This window comes from Thermobia domestica, chromosome 7, assembly GCF_964235325.1.
Source record: "Thermobia domestica chromosome 7, izTheDome1.hap1.1, whole genome shotgun sequence".
Taxonomy (NCBI): Eukaryota; Metazoa; Arthropoda; class Insecta; order Zygentoma; family Lepismatidae; genus Thermobia; species Thermobia domestica.
In genome coordinates, this window is record NC_137460.1 from 37,063,700 (window position 1) to 37,089,975 (window position 26,276).

At 35.1% G+C, this 26,276-nt stretch overlaps 1 protein-coding gene across 2 annotated transcripts in view; it reads right to left on the reverse strand.

Annotated features, from left to right (window-relative positions):
- LOC145690007 (uncharacterized) overlaps positions 1-23,288 on the reverse strand; it is an 865,423-nt gene extending 842,135 nt beyond the window's left edge. The window contains exons 1-3 of one of the 2 annotated variants that reach the window (XM_081764482.1): positions 23,061-23,288; positions 11,999-12,155; positions 7,049-7,148 (exon numbers count right to left, since the gene is read on the reverse strand). In XM_081764482.1, coding sequence (XP_081620608.1) covers positions 7,049-7,148; positions 11,999-12,145 — 247 coding nt within the window. In that variant the 5' untranslated portion in view covers positions 12,146-12,155; positions 23,061-23,288. The remainder of the gene's footprint in view (positions 1-7,048; positions 7,149-11,998; positions 12,156-23,060) is intronic. The other variant, XM_081764484.1, reaches the window with a different exon arrangement.
- Between the last annotated feature and the right edge of the window lie 2,988 nt (positions 23,289-26,276).

The window sequence follows — 26,276 nt, forward strand, 5'->3', positions numbered from 1 at the left end:
ATCATTCGCCAAAATTCTCTCAAACACTTATTCTCCGGATGAAGTCGTGGCACTTATTATAGATAACAACTTAACAAAAAGACAGTATGCACATTTGAGACTAGGTGCAAAGGCAAAACATTGTGACATATATCCGTCGTATAAAGTGGTGTGGGAAGCAAAATTAAAGCGTTATCCCAGAGAAAAGAATATTATAGTAACTGACACGTCAGCCGAAGATAATTTACAAGCAATAGTAAATCAGACATTTGAGCGCATCGTGATTTTACATGAAGATTATATTAAACAGTGCATCAAAGATGGAGACATAATGAAATTAGTGTGTGAGTGGGGTTGCGATGGAAGCAGTTGTCATAATGTATATAAGCAGAAAGTTCAAACAGAAAATAAATTGAACTAGTGGCTCAGATATTTTTGCTATCTCCTTTGTTCCCTTACAGTTGTATTCAACATCAGATAGGGAGGTTGACAAAGCAATTTTGTAGCAAAATCCCAAACCATCGTCTCAATAGATTTTGTCGACCCATTAAATTATTGTACCAGAAAAGAGAACTGAACTGTCGAGAAAAGAGGTATGTTCAATGGAAACGCAAATACGTAATTTAAAGCCTACTAATGTACCAATTCAGGAGAAGGAAGTAAATGATATCCCTAAACTTGTGTTCACAATGGTGAATGGGAAGATGTGAAACTCTTTTACAGAAACTTCCTCCTCAAACGTACTCCTTGAAGGCACTTAACCCTGGAAAGCTAACATGTTCAAAAAGTTACGTTAAAGCTAACGTATCGTAAAATTTACGACTGGTTACAAAAACTTAACTACATACATATCCTTTTACAAACTGGGACTTTAATAACTACAGTTGGTAAGAATACATATTAGTGAACATTTTTGCAGCCAGTTTGGTTGTTCAAACTCTTTCCGCGCAGTACACACAGCATTTCCCACGATGTTCTCAATGGATCGGCCTGTTGCAGAGGCAGCAATACAGTGACGTCATTCTCCTCTTGGCTGATGGGCAAATCCCATAAATTGTGCGAGGCTGGTTTTCGGACTGGACAACATTCTTCTATGGCACCGGTATTTTCAGGACATCAGCAATGGATTGCCGGAGTTTTCGTGGCAAATTTGAGTATTGTACCCATTCTTGGAGCCATCGATCAATAAGATTGCTGTGAGTTTTCATGGCGCATTTTCTTGTAGAATGAGGCTTTTGACCCATTTTCACAACGTTTTGAACATAAATGACGTATGCATTAAACAGGGTTATGTTTATCATCCCAAAGAAGACACACAAGGGCCATCATTTGGTCTTACGTCTGCACATCTGATCACACATTTGGTCCAGTGCATCAATGTGTCCTTTCGTTGCATTATAAGTCTCGATAAGGTCACTGCCATCAATACGCGTCCGATTCATTTTTTTTAACTTTCCTTGAATAAATACTATAAAATAAAACCAATACTTTCACTAAAATGTATCTGTAAGTTCACTCTAGAAGTAGAAAATAATAGTAAACAATACAAAAATCCAAGCGTTATTCCTAACGTATCGTAAATCTTACGAGCGGCTAACGAGTTCATATAGAAATACAGCCGGAAACTGAGCAAAGTAGATACTGCCCAACAATGCAGGCTTAGTAGAGAACGGAACTCAGCGGACGAGTCCATTTTCGCCGGGCGAGGGGAGTGAGCATCAGAATAATACAACTCGCTCGTAAAATTTACGACACGTTAGCTTTCTCGGGTTAAAGTCACTCTCACACTGCGAAGAACATCCACAGAAAGAATTTATATTCCATAATTGTTCGTATCATAATTATAAAGTGATGGTTTAGAACGCAATACCTCGTACAGGTTCTTCACGTCACGAAGAGCGTATCCGGCTCGCTACACCTAACTCTGAAAAGACGATAAATATAAAAATCGGGCAAGAACGGGCAGTAGATCACAACTGTATTTCAAAATACATATATCAAACTACATCATGACGAAAGATCTCAATACAGACATGAACGTACATTTTTAAATCTCAATTTCAATTTCCAATAGCAGTTCTTCAATACGTGAATACTTCGACTCTCTAGAAATGCTTCTACAGAACAGCAACGTAAACCAATCAATCAAAACTTTAGTCAAACAGCAAGTACATATACATACCTTTACTCATAGCTTATTTTGCGATCGTTCGTTGCCTTTTCACATGCGCAATTAAACCGCAAACCTTACGTTCATACTACCCCAATTCAGCGCGCTATAAAACAGATAATGAACTATCAATTTTGAAGTGCTGCTGCCGCCACTATATGCTGTTATCCGTGTTTACTGATACGCAGCAAGAAACCTTATTTATTACTTAACACAACTGTGCTGTTCGAATGTAGATTAGACGTAGTTGCCAAAACTACTTTTTTCCAGTCAGATTCTGATTCTGGCCCACTGTGCAGTGGTGTCGCTGTTGTTTTGTCGTCTGCCATAGTAAGCACAGTAATCCACAGTAAGGTGCACATGGTTGGTGTTCGTAAATAGAAACATGTGTCATTTTTTATGAACAAAATCATGTGGGATATTACAATATGTTTTTTACCTTTCATGTAACTTGCTATCGCTTGCCGTCCATGTTACTCAGAGAATAAACACTCCGGTAAATGTTGCAGGAAGAAAGAAAAAAAATCACCTGATACTTCCTGAATCCATGATAAAGAATCATCTAACAACTAGGAAGGACTCAACTTGGAATACTTGGAAACCGACCATTACTACTTCGAATACTTGGTATGCTTGTTATCTCCACAGAAATACTGGATTCACCGAACACCACAACCACTAGGCCAGCAGAAAGCTGTCCCTCTCCCTCCCAGTTTGCTTCTGTATACAACAATATGCTGTCGTAAATAAAAGCCTGTTGTTCGCGATTGCATATTTTTTTTCTGACATGTACTCGGCCTCGATCCACTGCATAAATAAACTTGGATTTACTACTTCTTTTTCTTTTTCAAACAAAGTTAGCTTTGTGTTCAGTCTAGAGTTAAACATTGTTAAGTTTCTAAGATAAAGAGATGAAACTGTTCAACTAAAACACATAATTACACACAATCGTCAGCTTAATAGACGATAATTTACACTCAATTCCCAGGTTGCTATTTATTTATCGGAATTTCTTCTAATAGTTTTCATTAATTTGTACTAGAATATCAACGTGAAAAGAAACTAAATTTCCACCCCAGAAAGCGACAAGAAAACAGCTTGAGAAAAATAAAATTGTGTCCCGGAACGTAATTTACTCGGGTGAAGGAAGTCAATCATTGGAAATTCGTTCCCGAAGGTGCCTTACGGTTATTGACAGACGAAAGCTAATTGTTTAACATTTATACTTCACATTAAAGCATTAGTTTAACGTCCCACGAATGAGATAATAATTGCTGGGTTAATGATTTAAGAACGAAAGGAATGTGAATAGAGAGAGAAACGCAAGAAAGAAAAAAAAACGCACTTACTTGATGTTTATATACTACAAAATAAATATCGCGCAATTTGTGTTTAAGTTAGTATCAACATGCACAATATTTCAAACTGAAATATGATCCATTGTTTGGATCAGTTTCCTTTATTCAATGTAACACGTGATAATGTACTGTTAGTAAAAAGTAACCTCTTTGCTTCCCTTGTTCCAAATCCCAAGGATTTTGGCAAAAAAGGATCAGGATTAGGAATTAGATTTCTGGGCTTTCGACATTTATGACCATGTTAGCCCGTCATGTATGACGGATGACGTCTCTTGGCGATCACACTATCTGAGGAAAGGGAAGAAATAAAAGACTGGGAAAGGAAAGAAGCGGTCTGGGACCTGTATGTTACGTACCATCCCGGCATTTACCAGATGTGAATGAGAAAAACCCAGGAAAATCTCAGTTGGACGGCTGGCCTTAAAAACAGGGTGTCTACTAAAATTCCAAAATGAAATTTCGTGACTTTTTTCGTGACCTTTTCTTTACCAAACCATGAAATTTTATAACATTCAAAAACTAATAACGGTACCTATATTCTTTAGCACTTATCTTTATCTTTCTCTACTTTCAAAGGCTGTTCCCTGGAGCAATAAAAACTTGGTATCTTCTCACAGTTGAATAAACTCGTTAGAAGCATAGGTAGTTTCGGCGATGCGATGAAATTTACATCGCCACTGCTCAATGATGCCAGTTGAAGGACAGTCTCAAGAACGAAGGCCGAAGTTTCATGTATGCGATAAAAGCGTGCTTTGCTTGCGATTTCATAGCGTCTAAAACCGACCATAGACATTTTTGGTGGTGAATTTTGACGTTCTATAAAACAAAATTTTCCAGTCTCTGCTCAGATTTGTACAGGAAAAAAAAAAATCGTGATCCGAAAGCTAAACTTCGTGACTTTTTCTTGACTTTCATAACCGTTTTCTGATTTCGTGACTTTTTCGTGACATTCGTGACCGATAGACACCCTGAAAAAGCTTTCACACTTTCTCAAAGGAGTGTCTACACCAAGAATAGAACCTAGGACCGCTCGCACCTATTTTGGCGAAAAACAAAGTGAAGAATAGCAACACAGGAATATGATGGAGATCCCATTTAAGATTTTTTCGTACAGTAAAGGTATGAAGATATCAACATTAAAAAAGAACTACACATCATGAAACTTTGTTACTTCCACAATGTACTGGAAACACGTCTCGTCTACCTATCTATCTATAACACTTCATATTGGCATTGAAAAACCATATAAAATTTTCCTAAAAGAATGACTAAAGGGAGGGAAATTGAAACTTTGAAATCTTTAAGTTTTACGTCCCACGCTTATACCGATTAGGCTAAGGGAGGCGGTGAGGATGAGAAATGGATGAAACGGTGGAATGAAGAAAGTGGGAGGAAACGGGAGAACCCCGAGAAAATCCACCCACGAGCACGGTGTTTGTCTACCACAAAGTCCACACGGCGCGAACTAGGATCGAGCCAGGAACCTCAAGCACCGGAGGTGAACGCTCTACCACTGAGCCACCGCGCCCCCAGATTGAAACTTTATTTGAACTCATATCATAAATATTGGTGGCAAATTGCTGCATCATTTTTAATGTCAGAATTTCAAGATAAGAATAAACAATATTATTTAGAATTTATAAGACGAATCATCATAATTAAATTATTACAAATGTATAATTATTGACAGAAAATAATTAAATGTTTCAATACATGCATAACAATAAATGTTGAATTGTAAGCACGAAGTTTAAGAAAGTATACTTTGGTAACTAAGACATACCGTATTCCATATATAAGTATCAAGAATCCGATAGCAGCCCGGCTATCCACTGAATATTGATCCAATGCATACAACTATTTTCGTGAACTCATAAGCACTTCCAAAATAAACCTCTTTGTGAATTAAAATATATTACAATGAAAACACACGGTCAAGTACGAGCAACCATATTCCAAAATCCTTTAATTCATGTGATAATCTACCCTCACTTATTACAGGACAGGAAACTCCGATAAAATTGAAACTAACAGGAACAAAAAAAGAAAGAAATGAATTTCACATTGGATCGTTGATCCAACTGCATTTTGTGGATGATTCACCAATATGACATTCCACTGTACATGTGAAAGGAAAAGATAATGCCCACAACTACTACAGAACAAATAACCACAAGTTTGTTACACACTGGTAGTGAAAAACACATTATTTTTTTAAGTTTGAAGTTATCAATTAAAAGCAAGCGCGCAACCACTCTGAAATAGTCTTAAAACTTCCATTTTATTCTTAGCAAATCGAAATTCCCTGACTATTCCAGGTCTTCCCCAATTTCTTGACTTTTCCCGGCCTTCCGGATTTTTTTCGTTACCCTGTGATTCCAGTCAAGCTTAACCAAACAAATCTTATTGCGTTTATTGTAACAACATTGTTCCACACGCAATAAATTTTCAGAAAAACATACACTTGTATTTCCGACTATCTTCTACATATAACAGTCTGGAACTATCATGTCACACTAGTTCGTTTTGTTAAAATCTTTTATTAATCTTCATATTTATAAAAAAAAAAAAAAAAAAAAAAAACTAATACAAACTGCTTAAATTCACTCTATTTTTCAATAATTAGCAATTTTGCATTACAGTAATGCATTATCTATATGATATGGCAACATGTTGCGTTATATTCACTCTATTTTTATTAACAATTAAACAAGTACCTAGTAGCTGTACCTTTCATCTTAGTGACAAAATTGATAACTAAACATTCCCAAAATCAACATTATTCATGACATTAATTATTTTCTTCTTCTTCTCATACAAAGCTAGTGCATACATTAGAATACTTCTACCCTGAATACAAAAATAAAAGAAACGATGCAAATATACATTACTGTTAAAGAACCTCTGAAAGAAGCCGCTGTTTAATTTCATCTTGAACGTGAGTACAAATATACCACACTTCAACTCAGAAACCGCAGTGGAACGTATAGAACGCAAAACATATCAGGGTGTCCACTAAAATCTCAAAATGAAATTTCGTAACTTTTGCGTGACTTTTCCTTTTAAAAATCATAAACTTTTGTAACATTCTCAAGAGCGAATTCGGGTGCAAATTCGGCCGAATTTTCATGGATGCGATAGAAGCATGCTTTGCTTCCGATTTGGTAGCGTCTACAACCGCCCATAGACATTTTTGGCGGTGAATTTTGACGTTTTATATAACAAAATTTTCCAGTCTGTGCTTATATTTATACAGATAAAAAAAAATCATGACCCAAAAGCTAAATTTCGTGACTTTTTCATGACTTTCGTGACCAATAGACACCCTGCATATGAACAAAAAGCTCTTATACAAGTCTCAATTTTCAAACAACATTACAATAACATTGACTTCGATAATGACTGCGCCTGGCAAAATAAAACAGCACTGCAAGAAAACAAATCGCACATTCAAGTTTAAAACTTTTTTTTTTTTTTTTTTTTAATTTCAGCACAAAAATTATTAATAACAAGATGAAAAAGAAAGGAAAAAAGTACTTACCAGTCTTCATTAGATCCATGTCCTCCTCCAAACCATCAAATTCTGTCACCACAAACTTCTCTCTCCCATACTGTCGAAGTTTTTGTTCTGTTCTCTGTAGCTAAAAATAAAAACATAATTTAAAAAGAGAAAGTTAAACACGAATATACTCATATGTTACAATGCTTGAAGGCTTCATAGTATCCAAGTCCTTCTAAGACTAAAATATTTCAAAACGTAGCTATTGAAAGAAAGTTGAGATAAAATAAGATGAAAAGTTTGACATTATTTTTTTCAAAAAATGTCGTAAGCAAAGAAATCAATGAAGAGTACAAGGTAACAAAAATGGTCTCTACGTACTTCCGTTGAAAGTAATCTTACATACTATCAAAGCTCTAAACGAAAAATTATATGAAAGTAATTTTACAAAATATCTTAGCTCTGATGATTCTTTTGACAACTGAATGCATTAATGTATCTACGTATTTGTTCTTACTTAAAGTGTCTGAACACCAATAATATACATTACCGCAGTCCTTTCCGATTGGTGGTTCGTGAGATTATTTAGATCTCACACAATTTATAAAACATGTAAATAATGCCATGGACCCCCTGTATGAACTATATGTTGTATAGTTATAGCATAAATATATATTTTCTTTTCGAAGAAATTGTCTTCTTCATACCGCCCTACAAGGAAAGATGGAAGGGAAGCGAGGAATAGGAAGAACACTAGTGATCGATGATTTGGAAAAAAAAAAAAAAAAACTATTGGGAGTTGAAAAGGAAGCTGAAAATCGAGAAACATGGAAGAAACATTTCCAGGCCCAAACTGAAAATTAAGATGAAAAACCCTCATTAGTCCCAGGACCTGCGAAAAGGCAGAATACTTAAATATAATAATAAATAATAAGAATAATTTAATTACTCTTAATATTGCTATTTACATCTCAACTAATACTACTACTACGCACAGACCAAAATAAAGGTGTACGATCCGTATATTGTCTTAAAAATAAAAAAGGGGTCTGCAACTCTGTAACTGGGAACAACTGGATTACCGTATTAACTTCATTAACTTTAGTATATGTGTCTGTAGTAATTGTTGAAACTTTCAATGGAAACTCCCATTTCCCTCAGCAGCGTTCTCTTCAAGTACCTAAAGCAAACTCATCATATGGCATCCCAATCAAGGTTATATAGTACAGAAATGTCAAACAAAAACATTTTTCCTAGTAATAATACTTATATACAAATACCTCGATATTATTAAATATAAACTAATTATTTGCTGAGCAAAACTATATATTTTCGTTAAAATTCAACACGTGTTACAATTTCGCCAACTAACTCTTTGGCTTCATTAGCTGTTGTATGTATATACGTTTGTACAGTTATCCTGTATCACATAGTGTCTGATGAAGCCAAAGAGTTAGTTGGCGAAACTGTAACACGTGTTGAATTTTAACGAAAATATATAGTTTTGCTCAGCAAATAATTAGTTTATATTTAATTATAACAAAGCAAAGCTTCTACTTATGGAAAATATCACACTCGATATTATCAGTAACAGAAGTTGCACTCTTAAATATTGGAACACGAAAACTTTTTTTGATATTACTCAAAATTTTTCTGGATGATGCAGATGTATTATGCTGTTGTCACACAGATATTATAAACAGTGATAGATTTTTATTACTTTTAGTCCATTACAAGTATAAACAAACTAATATTTAATTTTCACATAATACAATTTGACACTTTTACTAGTTATTTAACACAAAGCACTGACTGGAACTCGTACACAATTTTTTATTTGTTAATTTTGCCTGATTCTGTCAAACGAATATCCAAACTAAGTCGTTTGCTGGTAAACAAAAGCCATTTAATAATATTAATAATAATACACTACAGATACCTCTTTAATCTGTACGTTAAATTGATAAGTCAGTTATTGAAAGTTCAGTTTTTAGTAAACTGTGTAATGTCTTTCTTTCCGTGAGAAGAGGATATCTGGATTGGTTGTAACAAGATAATACCACTAATTTCTCGGATCTTGTGAGAGTAGTGTCGAAATAGCCCAAGAGTTGCAGTGAAGATAATTGTTCTGTAAATGCATAACACGCTTCAACTACCTCAGAAATATCGGAATCTAGTGAACGAGATACTACCTTCGTCAGGACTAGCTTCTTCAGCTTATAATATTAATTTAACTATATAATTTCGCTATCGTAGTTAGAACAAAGAAATTAATATACAAGTTAGAAAAGACATGAAGAATATTCAACTATGGAATGAGTTTAGTACCTGTAAAGATTTTAAATATAATTAAAGACATTAGTCTCGGTTACAAGAATGAACATTGAACATGTCATCTGTCAATAGTGCAGATATTTAGGTACAGAGTACGTCATTAAAAACAGTAAGGTTCAGCAATACAAGAAAACCATATGAAAGAGTTAGCAAATAAACAGAATTCAGAGAGTACTCTGTACGTTGACGATAGTCTATATAATAATAAATAATGGATACAGGAAACTTCAAAGAGTGAACACATAAGCAAACAAAAAAAACTAATAACGAAATCATAAAGGAATGTACCGGACGTTTCATGACTATTACATATACTAACGGCTACATATGTATGTGCATTTTTTATACTGTATTCAACAAATTAACACTTCGCTATGTTCACCGACAAGTTGGAGTTTTAGCAACATGAGTATATTATCACTTTACATGCCGGGCCTCTACGGTGAACTACTTTATCGTTATAATCATTTTGTTCTTCATGGACCCTAGTTCACATCACAATCTCCTTTCATTTCTCTTTCCTTGGTTTTATTCTATAGTGTTTCCACCCGTATTCTTTATGTTTTAGTTCCTTCCGAAACTTCCCTGACGTTCTGTGCGTGATGTACCGCCTTTCAGTACCTGACGTTAGACATCAAGAAATGGTAAGTTTATGTCCTTTCCTTCAGAAAGGTGTTGTTAGAATTAGCCCATGAATTGCCGTACGCACAAATATCGCAATTTCGAAGATTAGGAACTAAAGAGAAGCGGACGATCACCGACGGGCTTTTATTGTCTATAGTTTTATTACCATATTTTGGAATTTGTCTATTTAAATCATCTATAATTACTTTATCACGTTAGTAGCATTGAAAATTATTTGATTAGTTTATATCCTAGCCTTGTACACAGCAATAACATTAAGATACAGGGTGGACATAAAGTCTCTCCCTAATAACACACAAAAAATGATAGAAACATATGGTCTGAAAATATCGCTTGAATGATACTTCAAGACTCTGCCACAGTCTGTGCTACCATCTACTGCAGCTGACCGCAGCGCATCAGTCAATTGTTTAAAAATGGCGTTCGCACAGCAGAAAGCGAAGTGTGTGTTATGGTATCATGAAACAAAATCTCTCGTCACAGTTCAACGAACATTCAGGAGAGAGTATGGACAGCACCCAAATGTTAAGAGCAAAAATTGTCTAGACGCTAGCCCATGTCACGTGTCTATTATATGTGCCCTCATTTTGACTGCTGGATGTTACTACCCACTTAAAAGGGAGTTAATTTCTTTTGGTCACGTAATCTGGTTCATGGCCGTTTAGTCGCCATACTGGATTCAAGATGGTGGATCATGACCAACTTTAAACGCTCGTAACCAGGCCATTTATGGACCGATTTTGATCATCTTTTTTCCTTTGGAAAGATAAAATTATACTCTATAATTTTGTATTGTTGTACTTTCGCGAAATTTGCGCAGTTTTCCCGAAAAATTAGAAAAAGTAGAATTGAAGATATTTCGTAATTTTCTCGAAAGTGCCTAATAATTCAACATTTTAATAAGACACAAAAAAGAAGCAGAATTTAATAAGCTTTAAAATGGTATATACCATGCTGCATTTAGTTTAAAACTAGGCTATATATTAAAGGAAAATTAATAGCATGTATGATTTTTGTTGTTACAAAATTAACTTTTCCGCCGTTTTTACCTTCTAGCAATGTATCTGTACTACAGGCGCTAGCCCATCTCACGTGCAAAGTTTTATGTACCCTAAGTTTTCTTGTGGGGTTTGTTAAACACCTACACTAGTATAAAAACGGTCACATGATCCAGATCATAGTCGTTTGGTTGCCATATTTAAAAATTGACGCCAAATTGCTAAATTTTTTTGTCTAAGTACATCTCCGTACCCAGTGGTCCGAATTTACAGCCTGGTTGCTCATTTTACTCCTTTGTAAAGTAAATCTCATAGTTCTAAATTATAATGTAATTTGAAAAAAATAAAACAATGACGTATTTTCAGACACAAGCTATAAAAAAGCGGATTCGAAGAGAAAAAAATATTTTTATAAATAGAAGAAGTATGTACTTCTAAACAAATACGTCGTAGTGAATAATACTGACACAAATTAATAACAGTGCCAAAAATTAAAATGAATATTGCAAATCTTTCCGAGTCGAGGTAAAGACTTAAACAATATTATTTACGAGAAGGGTTTCTGCCTTGGTCCAAACTAGTGCTTTTACATTTACAAGAGTCACAGCGCAATATTTCCAATTTTCTATAGGGACATACAGATTCTCTAAAGCACATCTGGCAATTATGTTGCTTAGGAAAGTCTTCAGGCTCCGATGAGTTATCTGTTACCTGCGGAATTAAAATACCACCTTCCTTTATGCAACCATAGTCCAACGGATTGAGTTTCTCAGACTGTTTCAAAGCGCGAATCAATTTATAAAATTGCAAGTAGCTTAGGGAATCTTACATATTGAATGATATACGTATACAGAGAAAGTAAGAAAATATTACGTGCAATAATCAATTATCATTCACATCAGCCTCCAAACAACTTCCTGAAAAAGCGTTATCAAAAGTAATATTAAAATAGTGGAGAAAGAAAGTAGTAGTGTTAGTGCCACATAACTGAGGATTCCAAAAGTGACCAACTTACCCCTTCTTTCAACTCATCTATACTTTTCCAAGCTTTCCCTAAGTCTTTGTAAGCTCTTCCTATGTTGGAAACTGGAATTCGTTTTCCTACTATTTTCTTACGCGAAGTACGATTAGGAGATGAGAGTCTATCCCACACGTTGGCCATTTATTTATCACTGAAACAACAAATTGTCTTCATGAACAGAGAGAAAGAACTGTCATTCAGTTTCTCTGGGTAACAAAGGGAAAAGCTGGAATCATCATATTGTAAGGATAATGAGGAAGTGTCAGGGATTGTCATTCAGTTTCTCTGGGTAACAAAGGGAAAAGCTGGAATCGTCAAATTGTAACGGTAATGAGGAAGTGAAAGGGATTGTCATTCACTTTCTCTGGGTAACGAGGGAAAAGGCTGGAATCGTCAAATTGTAACGGTAATGAGGAAGTGTAAGGGAAGTACAAAATTACAAAAGCATCAAACGTGAATGAAAAGTACAAATAATAGACCTTCAATTGTTACATCTATCCAAAAAAACTCACTAACTGAATTGAATAAATTATCTGAGCCAAAAAGAACAGAAAAATAGAGAAGTAAGCAAGCATAACTTAACGACGTAATTGGATGCTATAACATTAATAATTAAATATTTAAATTTTACTCAAAGCACTCAAAAGGTAAGGACAAATAGACTCCACATTTCAATGATCGCTTGTTATCTTCCTCATGTGTGTATTTTTAAGAAATTACGCTTTTTGTAGTACCACATAATAAGTTCTACTTTGCAACATAATTTTCCAAATTTTTGTACTTCAAGTTGCTCTTGAACGTAACCAATTCATAACATTACTTTATGACAAGGGGATCATGTCGTTCTACAAGATGTGTAGTTTCTTAAAAATACACAAATGAAGAAGGTGACAAAGAATCATTGAAACGCAGATCCAATCTGGCAGTACCACTTGCACATTTTAGTGATTATAATTTTCTACACTAATAAAGAATGCTGACAAATAAGTTTACTTTCCTACTGCATAATATTCACTTTAAAAAATCAGATTAGGCCTAACTTCAAATAATCACCTTGATAAATCTTGACGGGATGTCTGGAAATCAATGACAGTTCTGATGGAACTGGAAAATCTGGGAACCTGTTTACAGGTGAAGTTCTATTTATGTTATTCTATTCATGATACGGTCGGAAGGAAGAAACCTGCATACATTCATACAGCTCTAACTAGCTCCAAAGAATGGATGCACTCTTGAAATTCCAGACAAATACACTTGGCAACTTGAGTCTGTTCTTGTCCAGTGTATATCACAGCAACATGAGTCTGTTCTTGCCCAGTGTATATCACAGCAACACGAGTCTGTTCTTGTCCAGTGTATATCACAGCAACATGAGTCTGTTCCTGTCCAGTGTATATCACAGCAACATGAGTCTGTTCTTGTCCAGTGTATATCACAGCAACACGAGTCTGTTCTTGTCCAGTGTATATCACAGCAACATGAGTCTGTTCTTGTCCAGTGTATATCACAGCAACATGAGTCTGTTCTTGTCCAGTGTATATCACAGCAATTTGAGTCTGTTCTTGTCCAGTGTATATCACAGCAATTTGAGTCTGTTCTTGTTCAGTGTATATCACAGCAACATGAGTCTGTTCTTATCCAGTGTATATCACAGCAACATGAAGTAACAATACTGCTGTTGCGCTGGTCAAAGTTAGATACCGCATTTTTCAAAACTTACAAGTAAAATTCAATACGCAGCATGGAAAGACATGTTTATAACAAATAAATTTTTGCAGGCGACAGAATTAAATAGTACGTAATACAGCTGTATTTTATGTTTACAAACGTACGTTACTAGTGTAAAATCAATACAAATGCTTTACGACGATGAAAATAAGTGAGATCATGTGAAAGATGACTGTATTAGGTACTATATTCCGCAGGCGGAGTATTTCTGTACTGTTAACAAAAGCAGTATCCTTCGGACACACCCCAGCTCAGGCCCATCAGCCTAACTTGGTCATATAGCATTCGTGCTTTTTAGTGATCACCTAGCATAGATTGATTTATTTTCTGCACTGTAGTTTTTAAGGCATATATCTGGAAGCTGTATTTATACATAAAACTTGAAAGAGTTGAAAATTTTCAACACTTCTGGAGGCCGCGTTGAACTTCATCTATGCTAAGTTGGGTATTGTCATGTCACTCAGTGCGAATGTTTTGGAAGACAATAAGGAAATTAGCGAGAGAATTATAATTTTTAAACAGTGATTTCCAATAGTATACCTAAATTTGACCTGTACGATTGCTGCATACATATGCTTAGCAGTCAGAGTCTGATAGAGCGGCTGAACTTTAATTTCAGACTGAAAATGTGTGTTCGGACCCGCGATTGTACTCAAGTCTGTGCATTACCCATCACCTACTCTGTTCTCAAACCAAGCCTTATATGCTTGCTTGATCGAACCTATATGTTTGCTTTAAAGTGATTTTTCTCGTCTTATGTTCAGAGGATATGACGTTAAACCACGGCGCAAAATTTCAAAGGCAGATGCACTCGCCCATCCAAAAATGATGGTCGTCAGTATCTCTCACGTATAAATTATGAGGCAAACCATTTCGGTTGAGGGTGGGAAAGGAGGGGCGAATTACAACGTTGTGAAGACTTCACTTTCCATGTCCGTTGTGAAGACTTTACACTCCGCGTTTTCTCCCACTCAGTGACAATTATTTTCGTGCGAAACAGACACGAAACAGTGAGTTAATACAGGTCGCCAGCTTTAAATTTGTAGTCGCCAATGGCGACCGGAAATTTTATGCCCTGCGTTAAACAAAATGAATTTTCAGCTCTTTGCGTTCGACGATATAAAATGATGTCCCTTTAAGTTTGGGCTTCAAATAAAGTCACGTGTTTTGGGGCAGCGTAGAACATTCGTCTCTTTGCTTAGCAAAAGTGGAAGGAAAAGAAAGTTTATCAGTATTGTTTATAGGTACTTTAGGTTTACAATTCATGAGTATATATTACGAATTGATTACAGCATTTCCCCTCTTCTGACTCCACTCGCCTCCTTACATGCAGAAAAGTTTATATGATTTAGTTCTAAGGTTAACAAGGGAAGTGGGTGTTGTTTTATCTGCTATTTAAGTGCATTTACAGTATTTTTATTAGCGAATGGTAATTGGGTGGTGCCATTTGTCTGTAATGCGTGGTATACCAGATGGATAAGAATGTTGTCTTGTTACTGGGTTCGATTCTTCGACAGTACCTGATTTGAATTGTCGAACAGATTTGAGAAATATTTATTCTCTCGTACCTATTCTAGATATTACAATTAAACTTGTCACACACATTACATATGGATCATCTTTTCCAAGGTAGATTACATTCAAGTACCTGTAGCCGGGCCCGCTTCAGAAGACGCAAAGCTCAACAAAGTAAGATTTTTTTGAAGGGACGTTATTTTTTCTTTTTCTTTTTCTTTTTTTTTTTTTTTATTATTTTACGCCAAATTTCCTTTTTCCTGTACATCACGCACATATGTGTATGGTATCATTTGAAATCTTATTTCATTCTGAAAAGAAGAACGTATGAATCACGGTATTCGGATGATTAGTTACTGAAGCAGTAGCCACTTAACTAAAAGTCAAAATTTTCTTTAAAAAATGCAAGAGTTTAAAAAGGGTTAGCTTTTTTTCCTTTTTTAAAGAACTGAAATGTTGGATTTTTTTCTAAATCTCATTTTCAGCTGCCAATTTGTTTTCTTACAATATATTTTACGACTAAAGAATCTTTGTAACATTTGATAACTGTACTAAACGTCACGTATTCCATCAAATATGCAAGAAGAATTTGCGAGTTTCCCCCATCTCCATTTTAAATGCAACTATTTTTCGTTTTTGTGTAATCATCTACAGAAATTGTTGAGAAAATAGATGTAGATCTTTAGTAATTTCCCTTTTTTTTTTTTTTTTTTTTTTTAAGTGAAGCGTCTATAGTGTCACTGATTCCAATTATATTATTACTAAAAAAAATGTAATTATCATAAGAAAAAAAAATTGTTTCCCTTCTAATGCAGCTATTTTTCGTTTCTATGCGTATAATTATCCAAATGTAGTTTTAACAATCCTTTTTTAAGCGAAGCATTTTCGATTTGTAATTAACCGACACATGGAGAACATATTTATTTGACCTAATACGCGAGTATGTACTTGAAAAAGAAAAGGAACGTTGCTGCATTGTATGTTTTTTTCTTCCAGATCACAGTTGAACACAGTTTTAGCGGACCTGATCGAGCGGAAAATAAATTCGTTATGCATGATTCCCAACCACATTTTCTCAATGATACTCTGTTCTGGAGATCTTATAGCCAATTCTGAAACTAGGTATGTACTGAGAAACATGATTTAACAATTTGCTTATGATCACATTAAGGTTATCATTTCGATCCAAAATTTTGAAGTTTTTTTTTTTTTTTTTTTGGAGGGGGTGGAGTGGGTATTAACAGGTTGAATTTGTTAATTGTGATATTATTGCTCCGATTGCAGCGCCGTGGTGTGTTAAAAGGAAGCGAAAGATTTTGTGTCAATCCATGCTCTTTGTTTTGTGTGGGAAATTGAATTGTAGTAAAGAAAAACGAGTTGGATTGTTGATTATTATGTTGATTAATAAATATGAGGAACATCCTTGTTTGTACAAAGTTAAAAGCGTGCAGTTTCACTATACGAATCTACACAGATTTTTTTTTTTTTTTTTAATCTCGTTTCATTTATTGTACCTTCAGCAATCATTTCTGAGGTGTGCTCTTGCATTCTCCGGTGCAGGTTCACTTTAGCAGGTGGCAACGTGTAGTTTTACTATACGGATCCATAGTATAAGTAATAGTAATAGGAGGAGGAGGAGTAAGTAGTAGTAGGAGTAGTAGTATTAGTAGTAGTAGAAGTAGTAGTAGTACTAAGAGTAATAGTAGTAGAAGTAAGTAGTAGTAGGAGGAGAAGTAGAAGTAGGAGTACTTAGTAATAGTAACAGTAGCAGTAGGTGTAGTAATAGTAAGAGTAGTAGTAGTTGGAATAGTAGTAGTAGTAGTAGTAGTAGTAGCAGCAGTAGTGGGAACGGGTTAGAAGCCCCGAAGGGGTTGGTTTGGTTCTGTTCTCGATAGAAAATGGGGAAATTACAGACTTGCAAAATTTTAGGGCAGCTTATTGAAGATTACGTGCACTTCAGGTTCGACTTTAATTTCTATATTTCCACGTAAATACGCATTTCAGATGTAAGTGCACACCTTATTTCCATTACTTATACACTACTCTATTAAAATATTAGAAATTTCTTATGTAAATTTTAAAATCTATGGATCTGTATAGTATAACTGCACCGTTAAAAGTCCTTTGTATCATAATAAGCATATGCAAAAAAGGGCTTTAGAAGAAATAGTGACTGAAATATCTGTTTTTAGTTTTTGAGCCATAATTGCGCTCTTCTCCAGTGATTTGTTTGCTACGTCACGACAAAATGCTTATCAAATGCTACCGTGTAAAAGCTCAATATACTTTTGATGCCATAGAATAATATGAGATATTTGGCAGCATATCTGCTACGAGAAATGCTACGATAAATGCTTTCGTCTAAAACTAGCCTAACGTTGAATAAAGGAAATATTTAATGTCTGAAAACGGAGAGGAATAATTTTTAAAAATTAGAGAAGAGCTAGGTGAGAGAGGAACACCTGATTGAAGTGTCGAGCATGTTCTCGGTTTTAGAATGTTCGGAATGCGCTAGTGTTGAGGATACTTGGGTTGAAATTAGGGCTAGCACTAAAATTTCACCAAAACAAAAAGTGGAGCACGTGAAAATACATAGGAACAAACCATGGTTCGACCAGGAATGCACTGAACTAGCAGAGAGGAGAAAATAGGCAAAACTGCGTTAACTACAAAATCCGAATGATATAAAATTTCGTTCACATAAGGCAGGAAACTTCCAAAACTTTTAGAACAAATGAACTTTAAGATAATAGTAAAAACAAGGGAAATGTATAAGGAAATCAATGAATATATGAAAAGTTATAACCTCGTGCTTATATATTAAAGAAAGCCGACAGAATAATTCTCAGTGATGCGGATAGCATTTTGAATACGTGGAAAGATTTCTTTAGGATCTGCTTAATACGCAGCCAAAAACTAAGGTTTGTGAAGAAAGGAAAATGCACACAGCAGAACCGTATATTCCTGAGCTCAACCGAACAGAAATGAAAATTGTTACAAAGGAACACAAATCTTTGGGTGTAGATGAAATTCCAGCTGAGTTTAATTTAACTAGAGGGGAAAATGGAGGAACAGGATACACAAACTTATTTTCCACTCTCTAATTGCCACAAGAGTGGAAAGAATCCATCATTGTTCCAATTCACAAGAAAGGCGACAACAATGATTGTAATAACTATCAAAGTATCTCTCTTCTGTCAACATCTTATAAAATCCTCTCAAACATTCTATTAGCAAGACTGACACCCTACGCAGATAAAATTATTGGATATTATCAATGCGGATTTGTGAAATCGATCAACTATCGACGAGATATTTATCATTTGACAAATACTAGAAAAGAAATAGAAATACAATACCCCGGGTACGGTTTCCCTCCCCCCCTCACGTTAACACTTGTGTAAATGTTTCCACGTTAATACATAGGGGTTATATCACGTGATATATACGACAACCCTTTGGATAAATCCAATGATCGTCTCTGATTGAACTCTACGATTCTATTGCACCGAAAAATCCCGATCCTCTGTTGATCACACGCTTTCATTCTTCGAAATGTAATTGGTACTGCAAGCCACTAGTATATGTTTGAGACGGAATGATCAAACGTAGGTGGGTAGGAAAAATGGGTAGAATCAGTGGCGTAACTGAGGAGCCTGCAGTGCGGGGAGGCCCGCAGGGTTTGGGGGCCCCCGCGAAGCAAATGCCAAGAACTATAGGCTACAAAAAGTGAGTTGAATAGGAAATATCCATTTCTCTGAACAACATTATTTACTTTAGAAAAGAAAAATATGCTCTGGGTGAAAATCCATCCATTCTAGCACAATCAGTTTAAAAATTCATCTTAGCACTCGAAGGTTAAGGGAAAACAATTTTTGCCTTTTTCGGTGAGTATTAATTTTAATTGTAATTTTATTACATTCCATGGATCCATTGTCTTCTACAGAGAAATAATACAGTTTGAGGTTAATGGGCATGGGAAAGGGGGCTCAAAACTAATCCTGCGGGGGAGGGCGACATTTTTGCGTTACGCTACTGAGTAGAATGGAAAGAGCGGTAATCCATTTAGAGTGCATAAAGCAACTACAATTTGCTCACGAAGTCCATACACAGTGTTCTCATCTGTACTATATAAAGTAATTGGCTTATAGAGAATTACATAGTATTGATCATATAACATAGTGTGTTATGTTCGTGTTCTACGGTCAATAGTAGATATAAACAGAATTTTTAAAACACTCCATCTTTTCAACATAACATTTTATCCACAAAATTTTAATCTTGTCAAGATAACCAACTCACTCTATATCGTATGGAACCCGAAGGTTCAATGCCGCGTTCACAAAAGCTCTCCACTGACTTCTATCCTTAGTCAACTGGACCCAGTTTCTACTTTGTATTCCTATTTTTCAGATATCCATCTTAATATTGTCCTCCCATCTGCGCCTAAGTCTTCCAAATGGTCATTTTCCGATTGGTCTCCCAGTTAAGACTGAAAGCGTTCCTATTTACTTCCATCATAGCTACATGACCTGCCCATCTGAGTCTCCTCGACTTGATGACTCTAACAATGTTTGGTAAACCATATAAATTATATAGTTCAATCTTGTCGAGATATCCCGAATTAACGTCCCACTTTTATAGACAGGGCTCGAAAAACCCAGGACCCAGGTTTCAATGGCAACTGACCCTTAACATATTTTGACGTTAGTATTCATAATTTTAACTATCAATAGTTTTTGTTTTTGTGTGCTTGGATAGATTTTAAAGTCTTTAAGTTTCCAATGTACCTTGAATTTCAAACATATTTAATTCCGAACGAGTTCTACTATGGACTTGGAAAAAGTAAAACAAAACAATTCTTCATTAACGATATAATTCAAAAAGGTTTGAAGAGAGATGAAGTACATGTAGCTGGAATTTTAGAGAAACTTAAAAACAGATTTTCGATTTTAGGCAATTGTTTATTTAGATTTCTATAGTGGCAGTGTCACTTGCATCAAGAGTTTCTTATGAGAGAAGGTTTAGCGTAATCAACCTAACAGAGAACAATTTGAAGTTATCAGTGAAATTAGATATCCTTAATCATTTAATGATTATTAAGATGATGGCTCATCATTAGAGCATTTCGATCCATCTAGAACAGTGGACAATCAGGGCAGGGCTTCAAAAATTCACTCGCCTGCTCGCCAGTGACGAGTACTTGTTTACATTTGGCAAGTAAATTCCGATCAATCAAAAACGTGTTTCACTCCACACAACAAATTTTAAAAAAATGTAATATTGCAATGCACCACCATCGTGAACGATCTTTTTCATTCGACTCTCAGCTTCTGTACACCGCTAAGTAATTTTGTCAATTTTGTTGTTGTTTCCCGCTAAAGAGTGGCGTTAGTGCTGCAGCAGTTTAGCTTCGACGCAAACATGATTCCACTTGTGTTTTACATTTGGAATGAAAATCTTACCGGTAAATGATACTCGCCCATACGCTATTGCCCTTTTAAAACTGCCCATCTTGTCCATTTTCCATACAGCTTTACATATCCACAAGAAATTCAATATTAGACAGCCGATGTCACTCTTTCTTTTATTGGTAAGAGACATGTCAATAAACAAAATAAAAAATGGGGTAAACTTTACAAGATACGTTCCAGCTGCGCATCGATAAGTAGGGCCCTTTTAAAAAGTATAGTAGAGGAGAGTAAGATATAAATAAGTAGGGCAGGGGTTAGGTACGGGTTAGCTTAAGGTTAAGTTAGTTTTGATCCATTTTCATAAAATTATTACTGTGTAATTTCTCGTTTCTGAGTGAGTATACCTTCTGGAGCAGGCGTTGTAAAGCTAACCCAAAAAATGTATTGATATGTTTACTGTGTCGCAAAATGATCTTTATTTGTATAAATACTGTGACTGCAAAATGGTATTGGCTACCTAGTAATTGCGAGCAAAATTTTTCAAGTCCTGACAATCGATATTTCAGTGTTCAAACTACAAGACATGTACGCAGCGGGCCAAATTCTTAAAAGTTCCACAGTGATAACTGAAAACTATGAAAACTTATCGGAAAGAATTAATGAATGTAGTTGTAACAGTATATGATGGAAAAAGAGGAGGAAAAATGAGTGATTAGTTAGGTATACTGGTGATAAATCTATTTTCCAATGACGGACGTTACCTTATTATGGAGAGAGCATGCCCTATACCAGCCGTATGCAACAGCCGGCCCGCAGGCCATATGCAGCCGACCTAATCCTGTCTTCCGACCCGCTGGTCAGTTATTGAAAACAATAATTATTATAATTTTTCTTTTTTACAAAACCTGTTAAGAGTGAACTGGAAATTTTCCATTGATCACACAGTGCGAAACGTGGTGAAGACAAGCACTTGGGGGTAATTTCCCTCGGTATAAGGATTACTAGATGTACCGACAAAGTTCTAAATACATTATTCTGCTCCTCTTGAGTGAGTAAATATTTTGGTTACCAGTATAACAGTTGTTTTGTGTTATTGTGACGTCAATTACGATGAATATGTTCCATCATTTAATACTATACTATTAATTGTCGTAATAATGATAGACCTACAGTGAGGTCCGCGACGCCATTTAGTGCTCTGTGATTGGCCTGCCCATTGTTCCAAGTTGTAAACCCCTGCCCTATACAGTACTGACAAAAGACGAATGTCGATGGAGTCATAGCGGCTACTACAGTATACGGGTTAAATTCCAAAGTTGGGCGTCCGTTTCCAGCAAAATTTTTAAAATTTACAGGAAAGATATGGATACTTTGATCATTTGTGTGCTTGATAATATACAAGTCTCGAAAAATCTGTTTATTTCTTATATATAAGCGGTTATAAACATGGGACTATACGGTGAGCGGAGGGAACTACTTGGCGCAAGATAACCGAACAGTTGCATTGTGGGAAAGAAACGAGCATTTATGTTATCAACATGGCGAATGTACAAGGGGAATTTACTAACAGTTTTAACATTTGTGAAGCAATACGTTGATAACGAGCAAAATCTTTTAAAAGTTTGTGAAAAGCACAGATTAATGAACCTAATAACAAATTGCAGAAAGTGTGGAAAGAAGATAACACCGAATAAACGTGGCAAAAGCGGACGCCCAACTTCGGAATATATGCCCAGTATACTAACGTATCGCCTCTTCGGGGCTCCATTGCAGCGAACTGGTTGCAATCATACTTTTCAGTGGCAATCTAGCACAACTTGGTTTGTATTCTTTGCATTGCACATTTTTAACTTATGCTGAAAAGTTGGAAGGGGTTAACGGAATAGGTGCCTACATGGGTATCAAACACCTTACTTCTTTGTAAAACTTCCTTTATAGTATCTTAGTTGCAGTTATCTTCGGGCAATAGCCAGCACATCGAATTAAGCCTATACTTACAACAGTAACTGTGCGCTAATGCTGAAGTATGCAGGCCTATTTACTAAATTGGATTTGTACTATTGTGGCGTTTAGGTTTTTTTTTTGTGTGTGTGTGTGTGTGTGTGTGTGCGTGCTGATTAGGGAATACTACAGTTATTGGTCTTATTTATTTTCTCACGCTGATAATTAGTTTTCCTACAACTATCTGCGGCGTTACTGTTAATTATTGATTAATAATGGTGGACTAAATGCAGTAATTACCACTTGCACTTTTCAGATAGAAGAGAAAATTAACAATATAAATTCACATAAGTCTCAGTTCAAGAAAACAAGACAGTAACATTTAATAATATTCGCATTTTAAGGTTTCAGATTATATGAATGTTATACATTAGATTTAAAAATTGCGATACACTCACCTTTACTCAAAAATATAAAACGTCAAGCGAGCGATATTTCTACCATTTAAATACTATACATAATTACAATTTTCGAAATTATCTCTATTCTTCGATCATTGAAATTAAGTTCATTTACATCTACCGAAAAATCACTACCTATCCTATACACGGACAAACACAATTTGACAAATTTTCAAATTAGACACAAAGTGTAAACCGAATCAAATTTAAAGCCATACTATTCAATACTAACGACATCTATAGAACAATTGAATGGTGCAAGGCGACGGTCAATCCCGAGTACATATCCATCCTTGCTTCGTTCTGTACCGTTCCGCACAGATTCTCAATATCTGACAATTTCAAGATAATCTAAATTTCATTGTTGTATATTGTGAAACAGAAGCAGCAATGTGTTACGTTTGCTGTCTGCAGACAGCATCGTATAAATAAAATTAATTTGTTTTGCGGAGCATTGTCATATTCACACAAAAGAACAAGAAAAGAAAGAAGGAAAAAAGAAAACCCAGATGTTGCTGAAAAGTCTTAGAAATTAAATTTGCGAAAGCTTTATTTATGTCTTATCACAAAATTCACAACTTCAAAAATAACTAGAACAGTGCAAAAAGGACAGACAAAAACATAATAAGACGCCCAATATAGTGGACGATAGAGTACCAGAAAGCAGCTAGCTAATCTTACTCAATTTGCTTATAAAATAAGTTGTTGAGTCTAAAAACGAAAGTAAATTTGGAATACAACAAATGCAAAGCAATATATTATTTATTCACTTTGACGATAGAATTTAGGAGAGGGGGAGGGAGGAGTTAAAAATAAATCAAACTTAATAACTCTTGAACCAAACGATCAATCTCTATCAAATTTTTAACGTAGATGAGGTTCGGGCCTGAGAGTTGTGGAGTGCAGGGGAGGAAAAGAGAAATCTCTGTATGAAACTCATATGTAAATCTCTCTCTTACTACCCCTTTACTTACAGGAATGTTGTATCATCCAAATTTAAAGAAACTCAAAAGATATGCCAAATAAAATAATAGAAATTACTGAAATTTAGATAAAAGTCGGTAGAGCTAAGATAAAAAAAAATATAATATATATATATATATATATAAATTTCTATAATGCCATTCCTGTAAGTGTGAGTTCCTTATTTAAAGTCCTGTAGCCCCTTTCGGACTTTCTTTGATATGTGGACTTACGCATGAGTTATCTGCCACCTTGGTTTATCAAAGAATAGGTGTGTGATTACCTTACTAGTTTCGAACATCTGATATTAAAGAGCATGGAATCCAGCAAACCTGCAAGAAACAAACAAATTATTCTGGTACTTACCATACCAGCCGAAATTCCGTTAGGGAAGTTGATAACTCCATGTAGTTTAATAAACACTTTTATTATAAACACAGCACTTAATCACTTAAATCACAACACTAAATTGATATCGATATAAGATATGCTCACAGTTGAACTAAAATAATTTAAAAAAAAAAAAAAAAAACTTATGATTTTTTTTATCACTAGTTCATAGTTAATAATATGTATTTGTATCTATTGCACAGTTCAGCTTCTTTAATTTCCACGTAGGTGTGTCCGTTACTTTACAGCATTAATCACAATTTTAGTGTCTATTCTTTCATGTTGATAGTATTCTTTTAAAACGGTTTCCGTAGCATCCTAAGGTAGATTAAGTCCTTGGTACCTGATTATAACTGAGTCCACCACTGTGTAACCACTTCAAACTTGGTTATAGTTGCACTTCTATCTCTCTCTATCTATATATTTTAATGGTTTGTTGCTGCATACGTAAGATATATGTATTCGTTTCCAGTGTGTCCGATTGGATCTAAAAATGCATATAGTCTAGAAAACTGACACAGTTTATTTAACTTATTTTGAACACCAATGGTGCAACTTATCGCACTTAATTAAGTTCACTTTTAAAATAAATATATGCACTTATCTTCCGTTGCAACTAACACCGTTGAACATATAGTGTTCAGGAAAATAATTATTTTCACACGAGCAGCAACTTCACAGACTCGATCTAAACGCCAACTGCCTTGTTCCTCTCCAGAATTTCGGTTTTGTAAAAGGGGTTTGACGCCCAAGAGTCGTGCTTCGCCTCAAAGCTACTGGCTTTTCAATATAGATAACCTTTTCTATTGTCTATCTACCTGCTAACGGAACTTTGCAAGGAAGTATGTTTATTTTTATTTACATTGACTTTATACGCAAATAATTCACTTCTTATAGATTGTCACGTAATTTCGAATCAAGCACTAAAATCTGCATTCTTTGGCCTTTCATTAGATACCAAATATGTTATAGTCCACTTCTGATATAACCTTAAAATTTTGCATTTAAAATAGGCCGGTTAATATATTTTCACCACTTGACATATGTTCTTTTCTTATGTATGTCTAGTCACTGGAGCCCTCTAGCGGAAAGAATTAACAATGTCACTGACAACCATAATAGTTCGGAGTTTTCTGCTTCCGCGTGACAATTATACAAATTATTAATTATAGAATGAAATTAAACATACATCTACTTTACTTACAAGTATATACATATCTTTGCTACCATATACATATGTGGTATGGAGTTGTCATCCTCTATTAACTTTATTTGAAACAATTTCTTAGGGTAAGGATTCCCAGTTCCGTCTGTCCCCAGCAGAAAGCCAAAACTCCACCCTCCAATACCAGATAGTACTTGTTATTTTTATTTTTCTTCACGGCTGAAAGAAAGTTTTATGATACGATATACGGAAGGACGGAAAAGGTAAAACAAACAATACGGGTACGCGTAGCTTTCCAATACATAATTGACTCTTAAACACACTAATTCTTACATATTTTAATTATTATTAGTATTTGATATTACAAACTGCTTCATCTGGTAAACCTGGAACGAATTCACAGCCTGTTTTGCTAGATTCGCTACGCCAGCTCGAATTCTTGTGAAATCGGCGGTCAACCCAAGATTTTAACACATCATTGTCCTTCTGTTTTTATATCTATGTGTTAAATTTTGACAATAGACAAATATCAGTCTTTCTGTCGCCTTTTCGGTAGTGTTACAACTCAGGGTGTTTTATGTTTTTTTAGTTCTATACAGTATTCTTATAGCTGCTTAACATAAATAAAACAGTAATTTTTAGTTTCAACTCACAATATAGTTGGCTAGGCTGACCAAGCATAGGTGACTGACCTT